Source organism: Hippocampus comes, unplaced genomic scaffold (genome assembly GCF_001891065.2).
Source record: "Hippocampus comes isolate QL1 unplaced genomic scaffold, H_comes_QL1_v1.1 scaffold125, whole genome shotgun sequence".
Taxonomy (NCBI): domain Eukaryota; kingdom Metazoa; phylum Chordata; class Actinopteri; order Syngnathiformes; family Syngnathidae; genus Hippocampus; species Hippocampus comes.
In genome coordinates, this window is record NW_017805453.1 from 2,425,002 (window position 1) to 2,443,786 (window position 18,785).

The following is an 18,785-nucleotide window of genomic DNA, read 5'->3' on the forward strand; positions in this document are numbered from 1 at the left end:
TCCATGTTCTTGTTTTTGTTCGCGTGTTTCGTTTCATGATGTCGTCTCAGATTACACTATTTCAATCGCGCCACACTTTCTCCGCACAGAAGACACACAGGTTTTCCAGCTACGTCCATGAACATGTACTTCGACTCTCACCTTGTTTGAAACCCGCGGTTCTCAGTGTCCACCTTCCGTTTTGCCATTTTTGATGGGTATCTGAAAGCTAATGTCACTGTTATGGGAACGACTGCTAGACTAATAAATATTTAAATAAAGCGGCCGACTGCTTGGCGCGTCACCGTTGCATTGTGGGAAATGTAGTTTTGGTGCGTGTAAAAGATCTGCGGGCTCTCGGCTTGCTGCGGTCCGCGGGCCGGTTCTAATAATAAATCAATATCATCCCAGGGGCCACTGAAAACATTCTCGCAGGCCGGATGTGGCCCGCGGGCCGGCACTTTGACATATGTGCCATAAGGCAATACCTGTACAGAGTGAGAATGGGTTCATGACCGCCGGGATACAGTAACAAAGCTGTCGGGAGAGTGTGCGCACGTGTGCGTTTTAACAACTTGCGTGTCAGTTGAGAAAGATTGAGTCTGAGCAGATGATGAAAAGACGAAGATTTGTCGGTCAAATACAAAAAGTGTAGCAAATCTAGCCTAGGGTCAATGCGTGTTGCTTTTGGCCACTATTTACAATTATTATGGAGATTTGATGTGACTATCAGCTCAGACTCTTTTGCATTTTAAACACTATTTATAATGGAGCTTAGCGATGGTTACAAATTGCAAATGCCTGAAATGTTGCTGAAGATTGAAAGGCACGGCTGGAGGACATGTCTGTGTGGGCTTAGTTACACGTCTATCTTTTTCCAAGAACCTTTTTTTCCCTCTTCCTACTCTTGTTTCTATTTTAATTTTTTAAAAAATGGTGGGTCCTTTTTGACACTATTTTTGCAGACAAAAGGGAGCTAATGGCTTTTTGACATCACACAGGTGACAAATGTGTGGGAGGTAGCCACTAATTGATACATGCGTGATTTCATTTGTAATTCGAAAGGTCATTCATCCTAAAATGTAGTAAATGAGAAATCAGTTCACCTGAACAGAATCTACTGTTACGAGCAGCATAATCAATTAACAGGAAGTGTTGATTGTGTAAGATTGAGTCTTGATTAATCACAGCCTGAAGCAATTGAGGCGACACGGGAGTTAGCAGGTCCCTTGCCTGCGTGGGGTTTTTCTGGGTACTACGGTTTCCTCACCACATCCCAAAGACATGCATGGTAGGTTGATTCCCTGCGATTAGCTGGCAACCAGTTCAGGGTGTCCCCCGCCTACTGCCCAAAGATAGCTGGGAAAGGCTCCAGCACGCCCGTGACACTCGTGAGGATTAGCGGCTCGGATAAGCAGCTCGGATAATGGATGGATGGCTGGATGGATGGATGAAATAACTTAGGCAAAATGAAGCAACAAAAGAGGACGGCGATTTACGAGTTTCCAGCGATACAATGTTTTGAGGATATGAGCGCGCAATCAACTCATTTGCGCATTTGCATAGTTAACGTCATCATGAAGCACAAGTAGGCATTGGAGTTCAGAACATTCGGATTTAAAAAGAAATCACCAGACCCAAGAAGATAACATAAAAGGTTGATGATAAGTATTCCCCATAGTCAATAATGGACATTCAATCAAATGCCTGTATCTAGTTTAGACAATTATCTATCATTCACTATCATGAAATTCATAGTTTTTGGTGACATCAATGGACATGTTTGGATAAATTCTTACAAATGAAAAGATGGGGAACTGCCAATCTGTCAAAGGAAAGAATCCTCCCCTTGCTCACAACCGCTTTTCACTTTTTAAAAAGCTTTGGGATTGTGTGCTCAATTTGTTGATGTGTGATGTGTCTGGCTTGAAGCAAACCTTGGATTAAGTTCCAGGCAGATATCGATGTAGCATCCAAAGGATTTTACGCCAGGAAAAAAAAAATTGGTCACCATTAAATGCCATGGTCGTCCCCAGGGTTTGGACATTGCATTCATGCGGCTTGCTCACTGCAGCTCGCCTCGCTGTCACCCGAGCGGCAGCACAAGGATGTTCATAGAGGTATCTTTCAAAGCTACAACGAGACAGCCGTCACCATCAAAAGCAATAAAACACATGGTGCGGTGACGGCGCATGAATCACTGCCTGTCTGCACAGGCTATCGTTTAGCCGGAAAGCTTTTTTGTATACATCTGTGACTCGCTGACAATGTCAAGATCAACAAACGAAAGAGTGACAAGCAAGAGAAAATCAGATATAGGGTGTTTGCGGGGCAATAAATCAACTTTTGCTATTCACTTTACTCTGACAAGATTATTTAGACTACAATCGATCATGGGAGTTTAGTGAATATTCGATGCGCGTGTCTGTCCGATTTAAGCCGAGAGACAGAAATCAGCCACCAATGGCAAAATAACTGACACGGCAAGTGTAACAACACTCGCACTCCATCAGCGACGTTTGCACTATCAAGAAATCAGATGAAATCTCGTGGCAGAATAGATAGAGTGGGTTCATCTTCACATCTATTGTGTGTTTTACAAAGTCAGTATCAACTACAGCTGCCAGCTTATTCTCAGTAGGAATTGGCTGACCATTCCACAGAAGCTCCTGACTCGGAGGTGCGGCTTAGCCCTTTTTATTTCCACACTGGCTACTGTGGGTCTCTGCCCGTTTGATATTAGAGGTAAGAGTCGAGCTTGTCAGCTCATAAGCTGGGTGACACAAGATCAACTGCCTGCCGGGCCAAAGCCCAAAGGTTACATTGCTGCCTCGGTCGACACCAGGGGTGTCAAACGTACAAGACAATTTGGCCAGGTATAAAAATGAGTACGGCCGACTGAATAAGTAGCCGCATCAAATGGTTGATGTTAATTGTACACAGTGGCAGCCTACAAGCTTCTGGCTTCCGTTTATTCTAAGCTACACGGATGCTGTTTGGAGGGAAATAACTTTCAAATCGTCTTAATGTGGCTTTTTGTAATAGGTTTATTTTATTGTACAGCTCAGATCTGGTGCTTTTCAAGGTGGAAAGGACTTCCGAAGGAGCGACTTTGAAAGACAAGGTAATATAGTTCGCTGAGGTCATAGAAAGTGGATCAATACACTAGCTTTCATTAGCATCGAGCTTTGGCGCCACTCAGGTCAAGCAACAGCCTTACCAATAGGCAGGGGTCGCAATCTGGGCCTGTACCGGACATGCGGAGAAAGTCTTGTATATTTGGATTTTGCAGCACAAAGCGCTACATTATTTTTCGCAACTTTTCTTATTTTTGTTCTGATAAAGACAGTCATGTACATCATTATGTGGGTGCCACCATCTGTTCAGACTGAGTCATCACAGTTGAATGAAATGGCAGGCAAAGAACAAGATGATTAAACAAAAGTAATAATAGTAATAATAATAATAATAATAATAATAATAATAATACATTTCATTTATAAGCGCCTTTCAAAGCACTCAAGGACACTTTACAACCAAAACAATTAATGATTGTTTATCAAACAAAACAAAGTGTCTCGTCCCGTCTCTATAAATAATAAAAGAGATGAATTTAAACTGATAATAATAATAATAATAATAATAATAATAATAACAATAATAATAATAATGGCAAATGTGTGCTGCCAAAACCATGGTGAAATGGTGGGTATTCCTCAATTTTACTTGAAGCCCTTGCTGTATTCATTTTAAGTCTTTGCACTTTGCTCTGTTCCTTGAAAAGAAGTTGTACAACCACCTATTTTGATTGGCGCTTTTTCCTGCCACTGCATTATTTGTGTTTCATTGTACCGTATTCTCCACACTAAAAGGCGCACTGGATTATGAGGCGCACCTTCGATGAATTGCCTATTTTGTAATTTTTGTCATATATTGGACACACCGCACTATCAGACGCAATCTACAATGTATCCACTAGATGGAGCTACGCTCAAGGAAATGCCAACAAAACTGTAGCAACGCCACTCGAGTGAAGCGCGCCTCAGCAATCCATAGTCCACTGCTCTCTGCTGTGCGCGTGTGAGCGCGAGCACGTACGCATGTGGTTCAACCAATCAGCGCAGACGCAACCCACGTCACAGATCAAAGAAGCTTTGAACAAACGACAACAGCTAAGAGAGCTTAGCTGTTGAGTGGCGTTGCTACAGAACAATGAGATGTCAAACTTATTTAATAAACCAGCGACACAGTTCACTGAACCAACAGCAAGTTACAACGTTGACTCGCTAACATTGAACTCTCTTGCCGCTGCTCTATTTCCATGTTCAACTGCGTAACCCAATCTCCTTACGTTTGAACTCTGCGTTGTAAGCGTGTCTCTAGCAAGGACCCATTTTTGAAGTCGACATACTACCATAATAACCATACACAGGTGCATCGGATTTTAAGGCGCGCTGTGAGCTTTAAGAAAATGGAAGGATTTAGGTGCGCCTTTTCGTGCGGAAAATAAGGTACTTATTTTTTGTTAATTTTATCATGTGGTCTATACAAAATATGTATTTTATGAACAAATGGAAAGGAAGTAATAAAACATTGACATTAATTGCATGTAATTAAAGATGCTAAATTGTTACAAATAAGGGAACAGAACGGCTTTTTTTTTAATCAATTTATTTACAGTTACTTTGGTTGGAATAGAGACCAGGCTGGCCCGGAAATAACAAAAATCTGCGTAATATTGACACCGATTGTTTTTAAGTTGTATACCATGATTTAACTGGTTCTGCCCACTTGGCAATAGATTTTCTTTCATGTGACCCATGAGCTAAAATGAGTTTGATGCCCCTGGTCTACACATTACCTGGGCATCCATTAGTAGGCTGATAGGTTGCCAATAAAGGATGGTGAAATATGCCTTGTGGGACCCCTTTCACACTGAAAATTTCGTTAGGTTTCTCAGGGGGTTTTGCCTGTGCAGTTACCTCAGCCTAGCCTCAAGGTGGAAACAAATGGAAAACAGGGTCTGGGCCAACGATGGTCAACCAGAGTCTGTGGCCTCACATTTTTAGAGTGTATAGTTTCATCGTGTAGATGTATTGCAGCTGCCAATTTGTCCTGAGTAGGAATAAGCTGACCATCCCACAGAAGCTCCTTACTCTGAGGGCAGCTTAGGCCTATTTATCTTAACTGGCTGCTGTAGACATCTGCCCCATTGATAAGAGTAGAGCTCGCCAGTGCATAAAATGGGTGACAAAAGAGAGCCTGCCGTGGTCCAGGCACTACCTTGCCATCCGGGAGCAGTCAGAGGTTGACAATCACGGAATGTCGAAACATGCCAAGCGGCAGCATTTCGGGCGGCTTCTGGTGGAATCCCTTGACCCAACCCATTAGTTTGCGACAAATGAACATAGGTTAGAGAAAATTAGACTCACTCTGAGATCACCTGGCGTTCTTGTCATCTTGGGGTAAATGACCAACGCAACAATCATTTTGTTCTCCGACAAGATTCCATCGCGGGAACTCGTGACCCAACAAACTTTTTGATCCAAGTCAAACTTTTGACAGGATGAACCTAATTTCCAAGCATTTGGCATTGAAACGATTCTGATTTGGTATTGCTGTCATCCAACTTGGCTGCATGAGATCTAATATCCACTAAGCCCTAAAAGTCCATGGAAGCACTGGCCATTATATCCCCTATCTGGTCCATCTTATAAACAGTTTAGTATTGACTTCACATCTATAAATGGAACCCACTCTGGGTGTTGCATGACAGAATGCATTTTCTTAAAGGGGACCTGGGAAGCGTCGGCAGACAGAAGACCTCGGGGACGACAAGGAAAAAAGGACAACCGAGCAGTTTTTGTCTGCATATTCCATCGTGGGCCCCAGGTGAGTGCTTTTACAGAACGGGTACCTCTTTTGACAGCTATTTTCATTTAGCACAATGTAGGCCAAAACACAGGGTGACAGAGAAGACAGACTGTTATGCATATAGGACATCAATATGGAGGCGACTCGCACTGAAGGAAGGAAAAAATTAAAAATTTGTGCTGTCCTAGTGATGGAGTGCTACTATGCAACACAAGGGCGCACACAGACTGAAACGAGATGTAATTAACAAGAAAAATATCTTCTCTCTTCCTCGAGTATTAGTGTGTGATGTGAACACCGTCCCAGACCGGCATAATCATTGTGTACAGAAGCCCGCATTGAGTCAGAAGCAGAGAATCGCGATAATGCCCTCGCTCGACTAATGAGCGCCGAGCGGCCCGCCACAGTTCAAGTTCGAACGCCAGCGGCTTGACTTTTGCTCTTTTCCCTGACTGGCAGGGGCTCAGCTATCAAAAAGCCATCTAAATATGAAATTTCCCCAGCTGCGGCATACCTCTCGATGATGTCTGCGATGACACAGGCAAATAACTGCAGGCCCTCTGGAAGCTGCAGAGCCACTGGAATGAGAAGAGGCACACAGAAAAAAAAAATGATGTACTTGTGTTTTGAGGGATGGCAGGCTGATAGCAAATAATCGTCAGGAAGCAAAGCTATTCATAGGCCAGTGTGCACCGCTGGCAAAGAATAATGACATTTCAGGGCAGTTTCCCTTCTGCCACACTTGCAATGTTGGTTTATTTTACAGGCTGATGGGCCATTGGAAATATAGCGTGAACCAACAGCCTTAGCTTCATCTCAAGGCTTCTCCCCCGTCACTCGGTGCCTGATGGTGTGGAGCACCACCTATGCTTTTTAGGCATCTGTCCAATCATAATCACTCGCGTTTTGTTCACATCCGCGGGCTGGACTTGGTCTTTCACTCACCAGCAAATATAGGCCACATTGTTTTTCTCCGATTCAGCCAACAAGGCCCAGAGCAAACATAAAATATGGATGAACTGATTGACAAACCACTGATGGTCCTACTGATGTTTTTACATGTTTACAAATGAGGGCCATCCAATCTCCTGATACAGCATGCCAGAATGAGAGGAACCAATAATGAAAAACAATTTTTCCTGGTTTCATGTTCGCGTCAAGAGACAGATTTTAATAAAGCGCCAAACCAACTTGGCCGTCATCATCCGCTGCACCCTGACAGCAGGCGGTGAAGTGCTGCCCTTTTCGCCTGCATACTAATTTAAGGAAGGATTACAACAAATGATGACGGGGTGAATATTCTGCAACATTTTCTCATGTAAATGCGGGGGCCGGTGATGCATGAAAGGGGGCGCTACTTCTAAAAGCCAGATGGCACCTTGAGGAGAAATACTTGAAAGCAGGTTAAGCTTTTAATAAACATGATGTCTATGAAGCTCTCAGTGTCACTAGTTGACCAAACTTCCAATAATTACTGTGGAAACTGAATTTGACCAAAATTAAATAACCTCAAAAGTCGTAGAAAGGGTTCTGTCAGTCGTCATCTGTACCTGTGGGTAAAAAACAAAAAAGGACGTTTAGCTTCCCTCACACAAGCTTCGCCCCTACTTTCAGTTAGCCTGATCAGCATGTCTATGTCCCTTGGTGGTCCCTTGGTGGTTCATCACGGAGACTTCAGGGTTGTCTACCGCTGACGAAGCTTCTGTGAGAGAAGCGAAACGTCCTTTTTGTTTTTTACCCACAGGTACAGATGACGACTGACAGAACCCTTTCTACGATGGAACTTTCCTGTGCGACTGAGAGCCTCCACAAGTAACCTCAAAAGTGAAAACACAGTCACGCGACAAGGAGCAACTAAAAGTCCACTGGCGTGTCCTGCATTTGGGGGGCATTTTTTGTGTATGATGTCGCCCCAGCAGTCCGACTGGACACACAGTGGCAAACGTTACAATTGGAAATGGTACTTTTTGATGAACTTGGAAAGCGGTAAAGATTACTCTCGTCCTGGCTGATAGGTTCAATAAAACTAAAGCTACGACAGGATTAACAAAAGAAGGTAATGAACGTCGCAAAGCCCAGATGTTTAACTTCCTTTTTGACAATTGCAAGAAAAAGCATTTGGAAATTTGAATTTTTAAATGTTCTAAGCATCTTATTCATAGGTATTTTTTAACATTTATTTAAACTTTGATATTATTTAAATGCATTCACACTTGGGGCTGACATCATTTCTGTTGGTAGCTTATTTTCACCTGCGTGCAGCATAACAGCGCAAGACTGCTTCACCATGTTTACTTTGAATTCTGATCTCCACTAATTTATTCAAGACTGAGGACCTCAGAAGTCTAATGGCGTTATACTCCATTATTATTTCTTTAATGTGCCCAGGACCTAAACCATTCAGTGATTTATAAAACAAATACAACAAATTACCCCAATTGACAATGTAGTAAAAGTCCATTTGTGTGTGTCTGACACTGCAGGGCATACTTGTATTTTTGTATTTTAAAGATCGTTTCTGCTGATATGTTTGCAGTTTTACCCCCTTACAGTCAATATACCTGTGGACAAGAAAGAAGTTCACAGAGCTTTAGTGCTGGGGTAAATCCAAGATATCAGCATTTACTGAGGGTAGCACAATAACAATGACTTTGAGGCAGAAAAGATAAACGCTTACACGAGGACAGCAAATGGACAGCAAAAAAGGCTCAGTCCGGACAATATCTTCTGCCTCACATGCTTCAGCGAGGTCAAAGGCTTCCTCCACCGAGGCTGCAGCCGCCAAAGCCCGTCTAAAAGCACGTCTGTCTTATGCAGAAAAAGAAATGGTGCTCAAGGTAGAAAAAGCACAACTTGAAGCCAAGATGGATATGCTCTCACTGCGCAGGAAGCAGCAGTGGCTCAGGCCGAAGCAGATGTCCTGGAAGCTGCTATTGATGGCAGTGTTCGAAGCAGCACCAATCTCAACCTCCAGCAGTTATTTGAACCTCCAGTCGACACATTGGAGCGCACAAAACAATACGTAGCCAAGCAGGTTGAAACACCAACCCCAACAGCCATTGATATGGAATGAAACAGCATTATGAATCACCAGATGTCTACTCCAGTCAACGCCGACATCTCGAGACAGGGCACAGTGAACCTCAAGATGGCTTTGTTTCCACACGTGAAAGCAAAACACTTCTGCAGTCACTCGAGCCTGCTGCCACCCACCCATATTCAAACAACATGCAAGGCAGTCATCAAGCTTACAAATCAAGCTACAGCTCTTATCATCTGCCATCCAGCCATACACCAAATCCACCTATCCCTGACCAAGTCAACGTGGCTGACTTTGCAAGATATTTAGCCCATCGAGAGCTAGTCTCAACAAGCCTAATAAAGTTTAATGATCAGCCATGGAGTTATAAGGCATGGAAACAGTCCTTTGTGAACGCCATCAAAGACCTCAACATGATGTCCAGTGAGGAGATAGATCCGTTGATGGTGTGGTTTGGGAAGGAGTCAGCTGAGCACGCCAAACACATCAGGACTGTTCATGTCAACTTCTCAGACAGGGGACTAAAAAAGAATATGGGATAGACTGGAAACCTGCTACGGTGCACCTGAAATGGTGGAAGACTCCTTCTTTGAACGAATTAATAGCTTCCCTAAAATCTCCAGCAGAGATTATTTAAAGCTCCAACAGCTGAGTGGCTTCCTCAAAGAATTGAAGGCAGCCAAAGCAGATAAAGCAAACAAAGTCCAGGACTTGAGTTGTCGTTCCTCTCAAAGATGCAATTTTGAAAGAAGGCTCGTGATGAGAGATTTTTTTTTTTCTTTATGCAAAAGAGGTTTCAAAGTAATCATGCTGAAATAGCGTCCCGGCTCACATTTAACGAAGAAACGTGCTACTTACTGTCCTTTGGTGTCTACATTCCAAGGAAACTGAGGAACATCCGTGTGGTGTTTTACACCGGCATTACGTAATGATCTCCTATTAACTGGACCTGACCTCAAAACCAACCTTGTTTGTGTATTCCCCATACTTCACAAGGAAGTTGTACCCAAGACAGTAGACAGTGGGCAAATATGCCACCATTTCCTAGTGAGAGAAAACCACAACTGTCTCAAGTTTCTGTGGTTCGAGGATAAACAATCATTTGGAGACATCATATATCCAGAAAGTGGGTCCATAAGTCTTTGGGAACTGTGACTTCGCCTCACGGGTCATTTGTTGTCGAAGACAGTCAGAGAACAAAGCTGAGGTTGATGTCAAGCGGTTTGCCAACTGTGACTTTGATCCAGATGACAGTTTAAATTCACTCCCCTCAGTTGCGGCAACAGTAGTGCTGCTTAAGAGGACAAAAGAGGTTCCCTCAGAGTCAAACGTGCTACACGAAAATGCCTCAAACAAAAGAGAAATGCATTCCCATCTCAATAACCTGCCATTGCTAGTGTCAATCATATCGCACTCCTGTTTCAGAAGAATCTTGCAGTGAGAGCTAATGGCTGCACATGCTGGCATCACTACGCACACAGAAATTACTGTACTAAAAGAACCATCAGTCATTCAGTTCAAATGTACACCTCCAAGAATGTGAAAGGCTCTCAAAAGAAAGCAATCTTAAAGCCTTCGATCCTTTCATTGATGATGATGCTCCCTGGAGAGTCATGAATGGCATCAGAGAAAGTGAACTCCATTCACCAAAAGAAATCTCTCCTAATTCAGGGCAAGGATCATATTGCCACACTTCTGGTCAGGTACAACCACCAGGAAACATAAATACCAGGTCAGACTATTCACTGAAGGTGCTTTACAAGCTGCTAGTCTCTGGATTGTGGATGGTAAAACAAGAGTAAGCAGTGTGAGAAACGGATGCATCACTTGGCATACAATTCATGCTTTGCCTCATGCTCAAATATTTGATGCCAGTCCAGCTTATCACCTATGCACTGAATTTGGCCCGTGGACAGCGTCCTCACATCATCCAAGGGGTGGCCTTGTACAAAGCAAATGGTGGACAGCACGACTCACGAATACAGAGGTCACCAAATCATTAAATGTGTCCAGTTTCATCCACGCCTTTCATCAATACCTGCCTTTTTACAGGCCAAGTCAAACTGATCTATTCTGAGGAACCAATTGGATCAGTGCATTCAATTAGCTCAAGATTGAAGATCGACAACACATGCGTGGAAAAGTTCCTGTTCGATAAAGGTCGCTGAAGGACTTTCAATATTCCTCAAGCAATCTCACATGGGTGGGCCAAGGAATTGGTGTACCCGGGTGGATCCTTGATGGAACCTCAGCGATGACCCTGAAGAGACTCTCCAAACCGATTGGCAGAGGCGGTGGCTCTCATCAAAGCACGGCCTCCGATTCCAACGTGCGCCAAACGAGACGATCCTCAAATACTCTTGCCAGTAACACTCCCCACTCTAAAGGTCAGTCCCTCAACTGATGCCATCTGTAACTGGGTCAAAGACTTCAAAACAAGCAGAGGTAGCAAGTCCAGCATTTGGCTGAAACCTTTTGGGACAGATAAGACAAGCAGCACTTCTCCGCACTTCAGGCGCAATGGAAGATACTGCCTGCCAAGTGTAGTCCTTCTCAAGGAGGACCAGCTGAAGAGAAATGATGAGCCTTTAAGACCACTTGCACATCCCTATCGTATGTGGTGGAGTTTGCAAGGTGAATATCAAAGTCTCAAAAAAGAGAGGCTTTCCTGTGGCCAGTCACAGATGATCCTGCTTAAGGGACCAGAGAAGCCAGAGTGTCCTTTCCTTTTGGAGAGTTTGGTAGCAGATCTTGATTTGCACCATTGTACTCTGTTATGTTTAGTAAAGACAACACTTCTCGTTGGGACTGCACGGAATCAAAGATATGAGAGCACATCGGAGACATTTTTAGCTGTTTGTTTGTACTGTAACCTGACATCCTCGAACAGAGGTACCTTGACTTGCAAGTGCCCAAATTTATATTTTCCAATTTACAAGGCAGCGCTCAGTTGATTGTTCTCTGTTTTGTGATTGCAAGTATTTTTGAACAATTTATATTCTCCGAACCACAAGTCCTTCGGAAGTAAGTAATGAGAAGACGCAGATGACGTAAATTTCTTAAAATCATAGAAAAACATGAGTGACGTGTGCATGTTGTCGGCTTGGCCAAGCAGAATGAGTACTTTTACAATCGGTACTAAGTTGAAGCAGAAGGAGTCAACCAAGGCTGTAACAGCAACCAATGGTGTAAAATATAATAATTACTATATTAATCCTAGAGGGGTAAAATAAGAGTGAAAAAATGTGTTGAGAAAAGCAAAGATGAAATTTGTTCAAAGTGACCTGGGGGGAAAAAAGCTGTAATTGAGGAAAAACATGTTATTTTAAATTATTCTAATTGAATTATGATATATGTTTTATACAGTACAATACAGTGATGGTTTTCTGAAAGGCGAAGTCAACTTTTTTTTAACTAATATGTTCTCTGTGCCCCGCACTAGTCTATACACGGCGTTCTGATTAATATTGCATTTGTGGAATATGAAGTAAGATGAAAAATCCTCCCGTTTTTTATCCATCTCAGGGGGCGGCCATTTTGCCACTTGCTGTCGAGTGAAAATGACACCTGCTTGCACCTGTTTTCCGAGTTTGGGCGTGTCACTTTTGCAAGCGGAGCTATGATTGAAGGTTACCTGAGCCCCGAGCAACTGTGATATCATTTTCAGTCGGCAGCAAGTAACTAAATGGCCGCCCCCTGAGATGGGTAAAAACGGGTGGATTTTGCTGCTTAATTCCTATCCCACAAACACAATATTATGCAGGAAACAGTGTGCAGATGAGTTTAGACTTCCCCTTTGGTAAAAACAAATTTTTAATAATGTTGGCGCTTTTGTTGGGGACTCAAACAGTGGTATTTCTAGTTATTTTAAAATGGAAGTTTGATTTCTGATGAGTGATTTCAGTTATGGGCATGAACTACATAAACTTGTAAGTCAAGGTACCACCATGGTTATGGTTTGTTAGCTGTGTTTATTGTTTTATTCACAGTTTAAGTCCATTGCCCAACAAAATACCTCAATTGAGCAACCACTACGAGGGAGCTTGGTTTTATATATATGACCCTGTAAAGGGACACAAAAAATGTTTTATAAATTTGACCCAACACAGAAGAGTATCATTAAGAACCATACCATATATGAATCAATAGAAAAAAATATACTACTAATAAAATCAAGCATATAAAATACGGCTCCAGTATCATGAAAAATAGAGATGGCCTTCCAGCTTTATGACAGTGCGGACATGTGCACCGAAGGGCGCGAATTATATCGTGGTGGAAGGCCGACTCATGCCAGCGGGCGGAGTGCATCATTGGGCCCCCTTTTAGCCACATACACCAATTCCAACAACAGAGAAGGTGAAAAAGAGTAACGCTTTATCTCAATGATTCAATAAAGTGTTCTCACTGTTTGCACGTTTTCAGCGCTGATCCTCAAACATATTTAATGCATTTACAAGTTACGAAAATGGCTTTGCAGGGTTTTGAAAGGATTACATTAGATCGGCAAAGACAAAAACTCTGGTCAATTGTGGAAAACGTGTAAAAAAAAAAATATATATATATATATATGACTGATTTTTTTTTTCCAAGGAACCTGAACATTTACCGTTTGTTTTTCCATTCATTACTACACACTGGATGTGTTAACAATAATAATAATCATAATAACAATAACAATAATAATAATAATAACAATAAATGATGGTGGCATGGTGGTCGACTGGTTAGCGCATCGGCCTCACAGTGCAGAGGTGCAGGGTTCGATCTTGGCTCCAGCCTTTCTGTGTGGAGTTTGCATGTTCTCCCCGGGCCTGCGTGGGTTTTCTCCGGGTACTCCGGTTTCCTCCCACATTCCAAAAACATGCAGGTTAACGGAACACTCTCAAGTGTCCCTGCGTGTGAGTGTGAGCGTGGATGGTTTTTCGTCTGTGTGCCCTGCGATTGGGTGGCGACCAATTCAGGGTATCCCCCGCCTACTGCCCGAAGACAGCTGGGATAGCCTCAAGCACGCCCCGCGACCCTTGTGAGGATAAGCGGATCAGAAAATGGCTGGACGGATGGATAATAAATTAGACCAAAAAAAGACTAGCCTGTGATTTAGAGCTAACATTACGCACTGTGTAACAAAGCTGAATTGAAAGCATGCTGTCTAAATCTAGTCACAGCAGGATTTGGGATTGTTCAAAGAGTGATCGTGTATATATTTGTTCTCTGGAACTGTGTGATGTCAGGGAGCGTATGTTGGCTTTCAGATGGATACAATGGATGAATCACGTTAGTGAGGACTGAAATATGAAGTAACGACTTGCTCGAGTTACACTACGAAATGGCATTTCCAAAGGTGATGCAAAGAAAAGATTTTTCCATCACCTCTGTTTACCGCCGCTTGCTGAATCCATCAGAATCAGAATCATCTTTATTGGCCAAGTATGTAGAACACACAAAGGAAATTGTCTCCGGTACTATAGTCTACACGAGTATTATCAATAACAAGCAACTATGATAAACGCGAATACTTGAAAATGGCGACAGCCACTGCAGTGTGTGTAGCGTTGCAAAGTCTGAACATTTTTACAAGACTCTGGCAGAGGCAGCATTAAACACTAAAAGCGTAAGATGGAGTGATAGATGGCGTGATAGAACCGAGCTGAAAGCAGGGGTGAGAGCGCACGGTAATGCCGAAAAGGTTTCAGGGTCACAGGCAGAGAGTGAGAGACAGGTCATTACATGAGAAAGGGCGGTTTTATTAGTGGAGAAAAGTTTCCCAACACACCCTCGACACAGCTGACAGAGGTAAAGACCGTCAATTTGCTGCCTCCAACAAAAAGGTGACGGGGATGCTGGAGGTGAATGGATGCGGGTTTCGTCAGAGTTTTGCAAGACTCCAATTATGTTCCAAATTCCAACCATTTCCTCTTGGAATGTGTTTATCATTATCATTCTGAAAAATCACAGTCAAATACACCCGTGGAGAATATGCCCCCCGAAATTACCCTAAACACATTTTTTCCTCTCTGTACTTGTATATAATACGGTCCCCCTTGATTCGTGGGTATCTTTTATTAGCAGAGTGAATAATAGGAACAAATCAAGATTCAAATTATACCAATAAAAAAAAAAATAAACTAAAAATTATTATGCTCTTTTCCCATACCTATGATAAAGGTCTTTTAAAGTATTTTTTATCACGTTTTTGAAAATCATGTTCTTATACTGAAGGTTTTTTTGTCAGCTTGTTTAATTCTTTGCTTTTGAAACTCACTCTCTAACCGCTATGAAAAGTACTTTTAATTACAGTACGTGAAGCATTTTGAGTTACGTTGCGGACGAAGTGCGCTATATCAGAGATGCGCATTCATTCATTTATTTAGTTATTTATTTAGGGTACTGATAAACATCTTAATGTGAAAAATGTTCCTTTTTTTTTTTTTAATGAAGCCCCATGTATAATAGCTGCCGTCAAATTGGGATTTTGCTTTTTCCGTGCAACAAAAATGAATGTTTTGGGGGGCCTCAACAAAACCCCTGAGGGTTGAGAAATGTGCGAATCTTGGTTAAAGGGGAACTAAATGTAAACATTCTTTTTGCAGGCGTGTTTTACGTGCCAGGTCAGGCGGCTGGCATTCTGGCATTTAATATGTTAGCGGACTTTTGAGCACAACTACGGTGACATGACAGTTTAAGTTAAATTAGCCCGTCAAACCATCATGTCATCAACCCGTAGATATGCTAGTAGTCATCGTATCACACACGGTACATCTGCGACGCGATCTTCCGCGTTTGGTCAAGTGTCGATCACACTGAGATGCTGCAAATTCGAACAATAGCAGAGGCCAGTACAGTATTTGCAAAAAAGGTGGTTCCCTGAGATCGATGAAAAGTGAAGAATTGATGTTGAATACTTATTCCACAATCACAATATTAATAATTTCCAGGAAACTAGCAGGGGCATGTCTCAATGCCATATTCTGCGTCAAATTGCTCCTCTTGGTTGAATTAATTGATGGGCAACACAGTAACGCTGTTATGACATGTTTACTGTTCATACTGCATGTCATGCTGCAATTGCCATTCTGTTTACGCAACCCATGGTGCAAACCTAAGTAGCTCTAACTGCATCCCTGATGAAAAAATAATATGGAAGTGCAAATAAGACACTAGGTTACATTCTCGAACAATAAATTTAATTGAAAAGAATCTAATTAACATCACAGCATTGTGAGTCATTAAAAAAACAGGGGAAAAAAAATTAATCAATAAAACCCATGAACACACTGTGCTTGATTCTATAATTTCTCCACCATGCATGACGAAATGAACATCACACAGAGAGAATTAACAGTGCGCACAAATGCGACATGCCAAATGCAAATCGAGATTCAAAACTTGCCTACGTTTAAGAGGCTGGAAAATCTTAATGAAATCCGAAAAACAGCCTCAGGGGGGTTTTGTTCCCTACATTAAAACGGCATTGGAAACATTTTGAGAAGAAAACAATCTCATCATCGCAGCTACTCTTTCCCGCCATGCTTTGCCCAATGGTGCATAAAAGTAAATGTATCACAGAAAGAAAATGGAAGCAACTAAAAAGGGACCAAAAAATAAAAAAACAACCCGACATCACGCCGCTTGTTGTGTTTTAGCCCTAGGACTGATTTAAGAGCAGACTGTCAAGCGCGCTTATCATTTGGCTGCCTCAGTAGCACGAGGACCTTGGAAAACAAAGCAAGTCCCACAGCGTTCCACAAGTCTCCCTGGGAAACACGGCAAGCTTTCAAGGATGCCGAGACACTTCAGGGCCGCTTCCGCTTGTTGCCATCTCCATCCACATCTTGATTAGTTCTTTGTTTTTCTGTGACTGCCTGATTTGGTAGTCATATTTATTTTTGTTTCCAGGCTGTGTGACTGATGTAAAACATTTGATGTTTCGCATGCATAAAAGCACAATTCCATTTTGGGTCACTCAACTCTGAAACCATTTTAGACCCATATTGTTATCAGACACACAAATGTCAATAAAGTATTGCGACATCCAAATAAAACTGTGACCTGTTAGAAATGCCAAATCCAAGACGGCAACAATAATAGATGTCCATAACGCGGTGGTCACGATATAACCATCTTCCACTAAAATGGAAAGGTCGGATGGTTTCTTTGATAGAACGTCAAGATTTTCTGAGACACTCTGTGCCTTGGAAACCTGTGGAGATGCAAATAGCTATTACAGGCTCTACTGGAGGAAAAAAAATAATAATCTCAAATAGTCAATTCCTCCCTCCTCGTTCAAGCTGCAATATCGCCTCAACAGTGATCCTTCGCTATATTGAGCTTCATTCATCGCGGCTTCACGACATGGCTGTTTTTTTACAAAGTACTGTATTCAGAAAAAAATGTTGAGTGTCTCAGAGGTTTTGTGCATGGCTATATGCAGGATTAGTTCCAGGCGCCGACATCGACCAATGACAGCACGAGTTGATTTATCCCGTGAGCTGATTGGCTAGATGCCCCGCCCAGCACCTTCACTTGTGTCTCATCACATGGTTGACTCTGATCAGTCCATCATGTGGTGCAGGACATGTATGATGACTGGAAGACAGTGGTGAGGTGTGCTGTAGGTGTGACGGAGGAATTCAAGGTGGAGGTGGGACTTCACCAGGGGTCAACTCTGAGCCCCTTTTTATTCTCTTTGGTGATGGACAGGCTGACAGACAAGGTTAGACAGAAATCTCCATGCACTATGATGTTTGCAGATGACATTGTGATCTGTCATGAGAGCAGGGAACTGGTGGAGGAGAAACTAGAGGGGTGGAGGTTTGCCCTGGAAAGGAGAGGGATGAAGGTCAGTCGAAACAAGACGGAGTCCATGTGTGTGAATGAGAGGGACCCAAGTACAAGAGTGAGGTTACAGGGAGACGAGATAAAGAAGGTGGAGGATTTTAAGTACTTGGGGGTCAAATGGAGAGTGTGGAAAAGAGGTGAAGAAGTGTGTACAGGCAGGCTGGAACAGCTGCAGAAAAGTGTCAGGTGTGATGTGTGATAGAAGAGTTTCAGCTAAGATGAAAGGAAAGGTGTATAAAACTGCGGTGAGACCAGCCATGCTGTTTGGACTGGAGACAGTGCCACTGAAGAAAAGACGGGAGGCAGAGCTGGAGGTAGCAGAGATGAAGATGTTAAGGTTCTCTTTGGGAGTGAACAGGTTGGATAGGATCAGGAATGAGTACATCAGAGGGACAACTCATGTTAGAGGTTTTGGAGAGAAAATCAGACGGTTCCAGACTGAGATGGTTTGGACATGTCCTGAGAAGAGAAAGTGAATATATTGGGAGAAGGATGCTGAGTCGTGAACTGTCAGGCAGGAGGCCGAGAGGAAGACCAAAGAGGAGATTTAGGGATGTACTAAAAGGGACAATGAAGATAACTGGTGTGAGAAGAGGATGCACTAAACAGGGTTAGATGGAGGCAACTGATTCGCTGTGGCGACGCCTGATGGGGAAAAGCCGAAGGGAAAAGAAGAAGAATCCATCGTTTAGAGCGACTGTTAAACTTAAAATTGTCCAAAGCCTCCAATTTTAGCCCCTAATAAATAGTGTCTGATTTCTGTTGCTCCCCATGAAAGCATCACCTTTTGTGTTTCAACAAAGAACCACATTTGCAAACATCTGGTTTACTTTGGGGGAAAAATGGTTTGCATGTTATGGACCAAACCAGGAACTTAATTATCATCCATTTATGGAAGAAATAGTCAGCTGGGGACTGAGATGGCCATGGGTGGAGCTTGATTCTGTCGTTGGTGAACCATGTATACAATTTCCAGGATGAGAGCAATCTTCTGCAATAAAAATGGAATTTATTTTAAGGCTTTTAACCCACCTTCACCAGGGTTGCAAAT

The 18,785-nt window shown here is 42.7% G+C and overlaps 1 protein-coding gene across 1 annotated transcript in view; it reads right to left on the reverse strand.

Annotated features, from left to right (window-relative positions):
- dph1 (diphthamide biosynthesis 1) overlaps positions 1–18,785 on the reverse strand; it is a 69,755-nt gene that overhangs the window by 49,186 nt on the left and 1,784 nt on the right. The window contains exon 3 of the mRNA XM_019874339.1: positions 6,368–6,431. Within this exon, the coding sequence (XP_019729898.1) occupies positions 6,368–6,431 (64 nt within the window). The remainder of the gene's footprint in view (positions 1–6,367; positions 6,432–18,785) is intronic.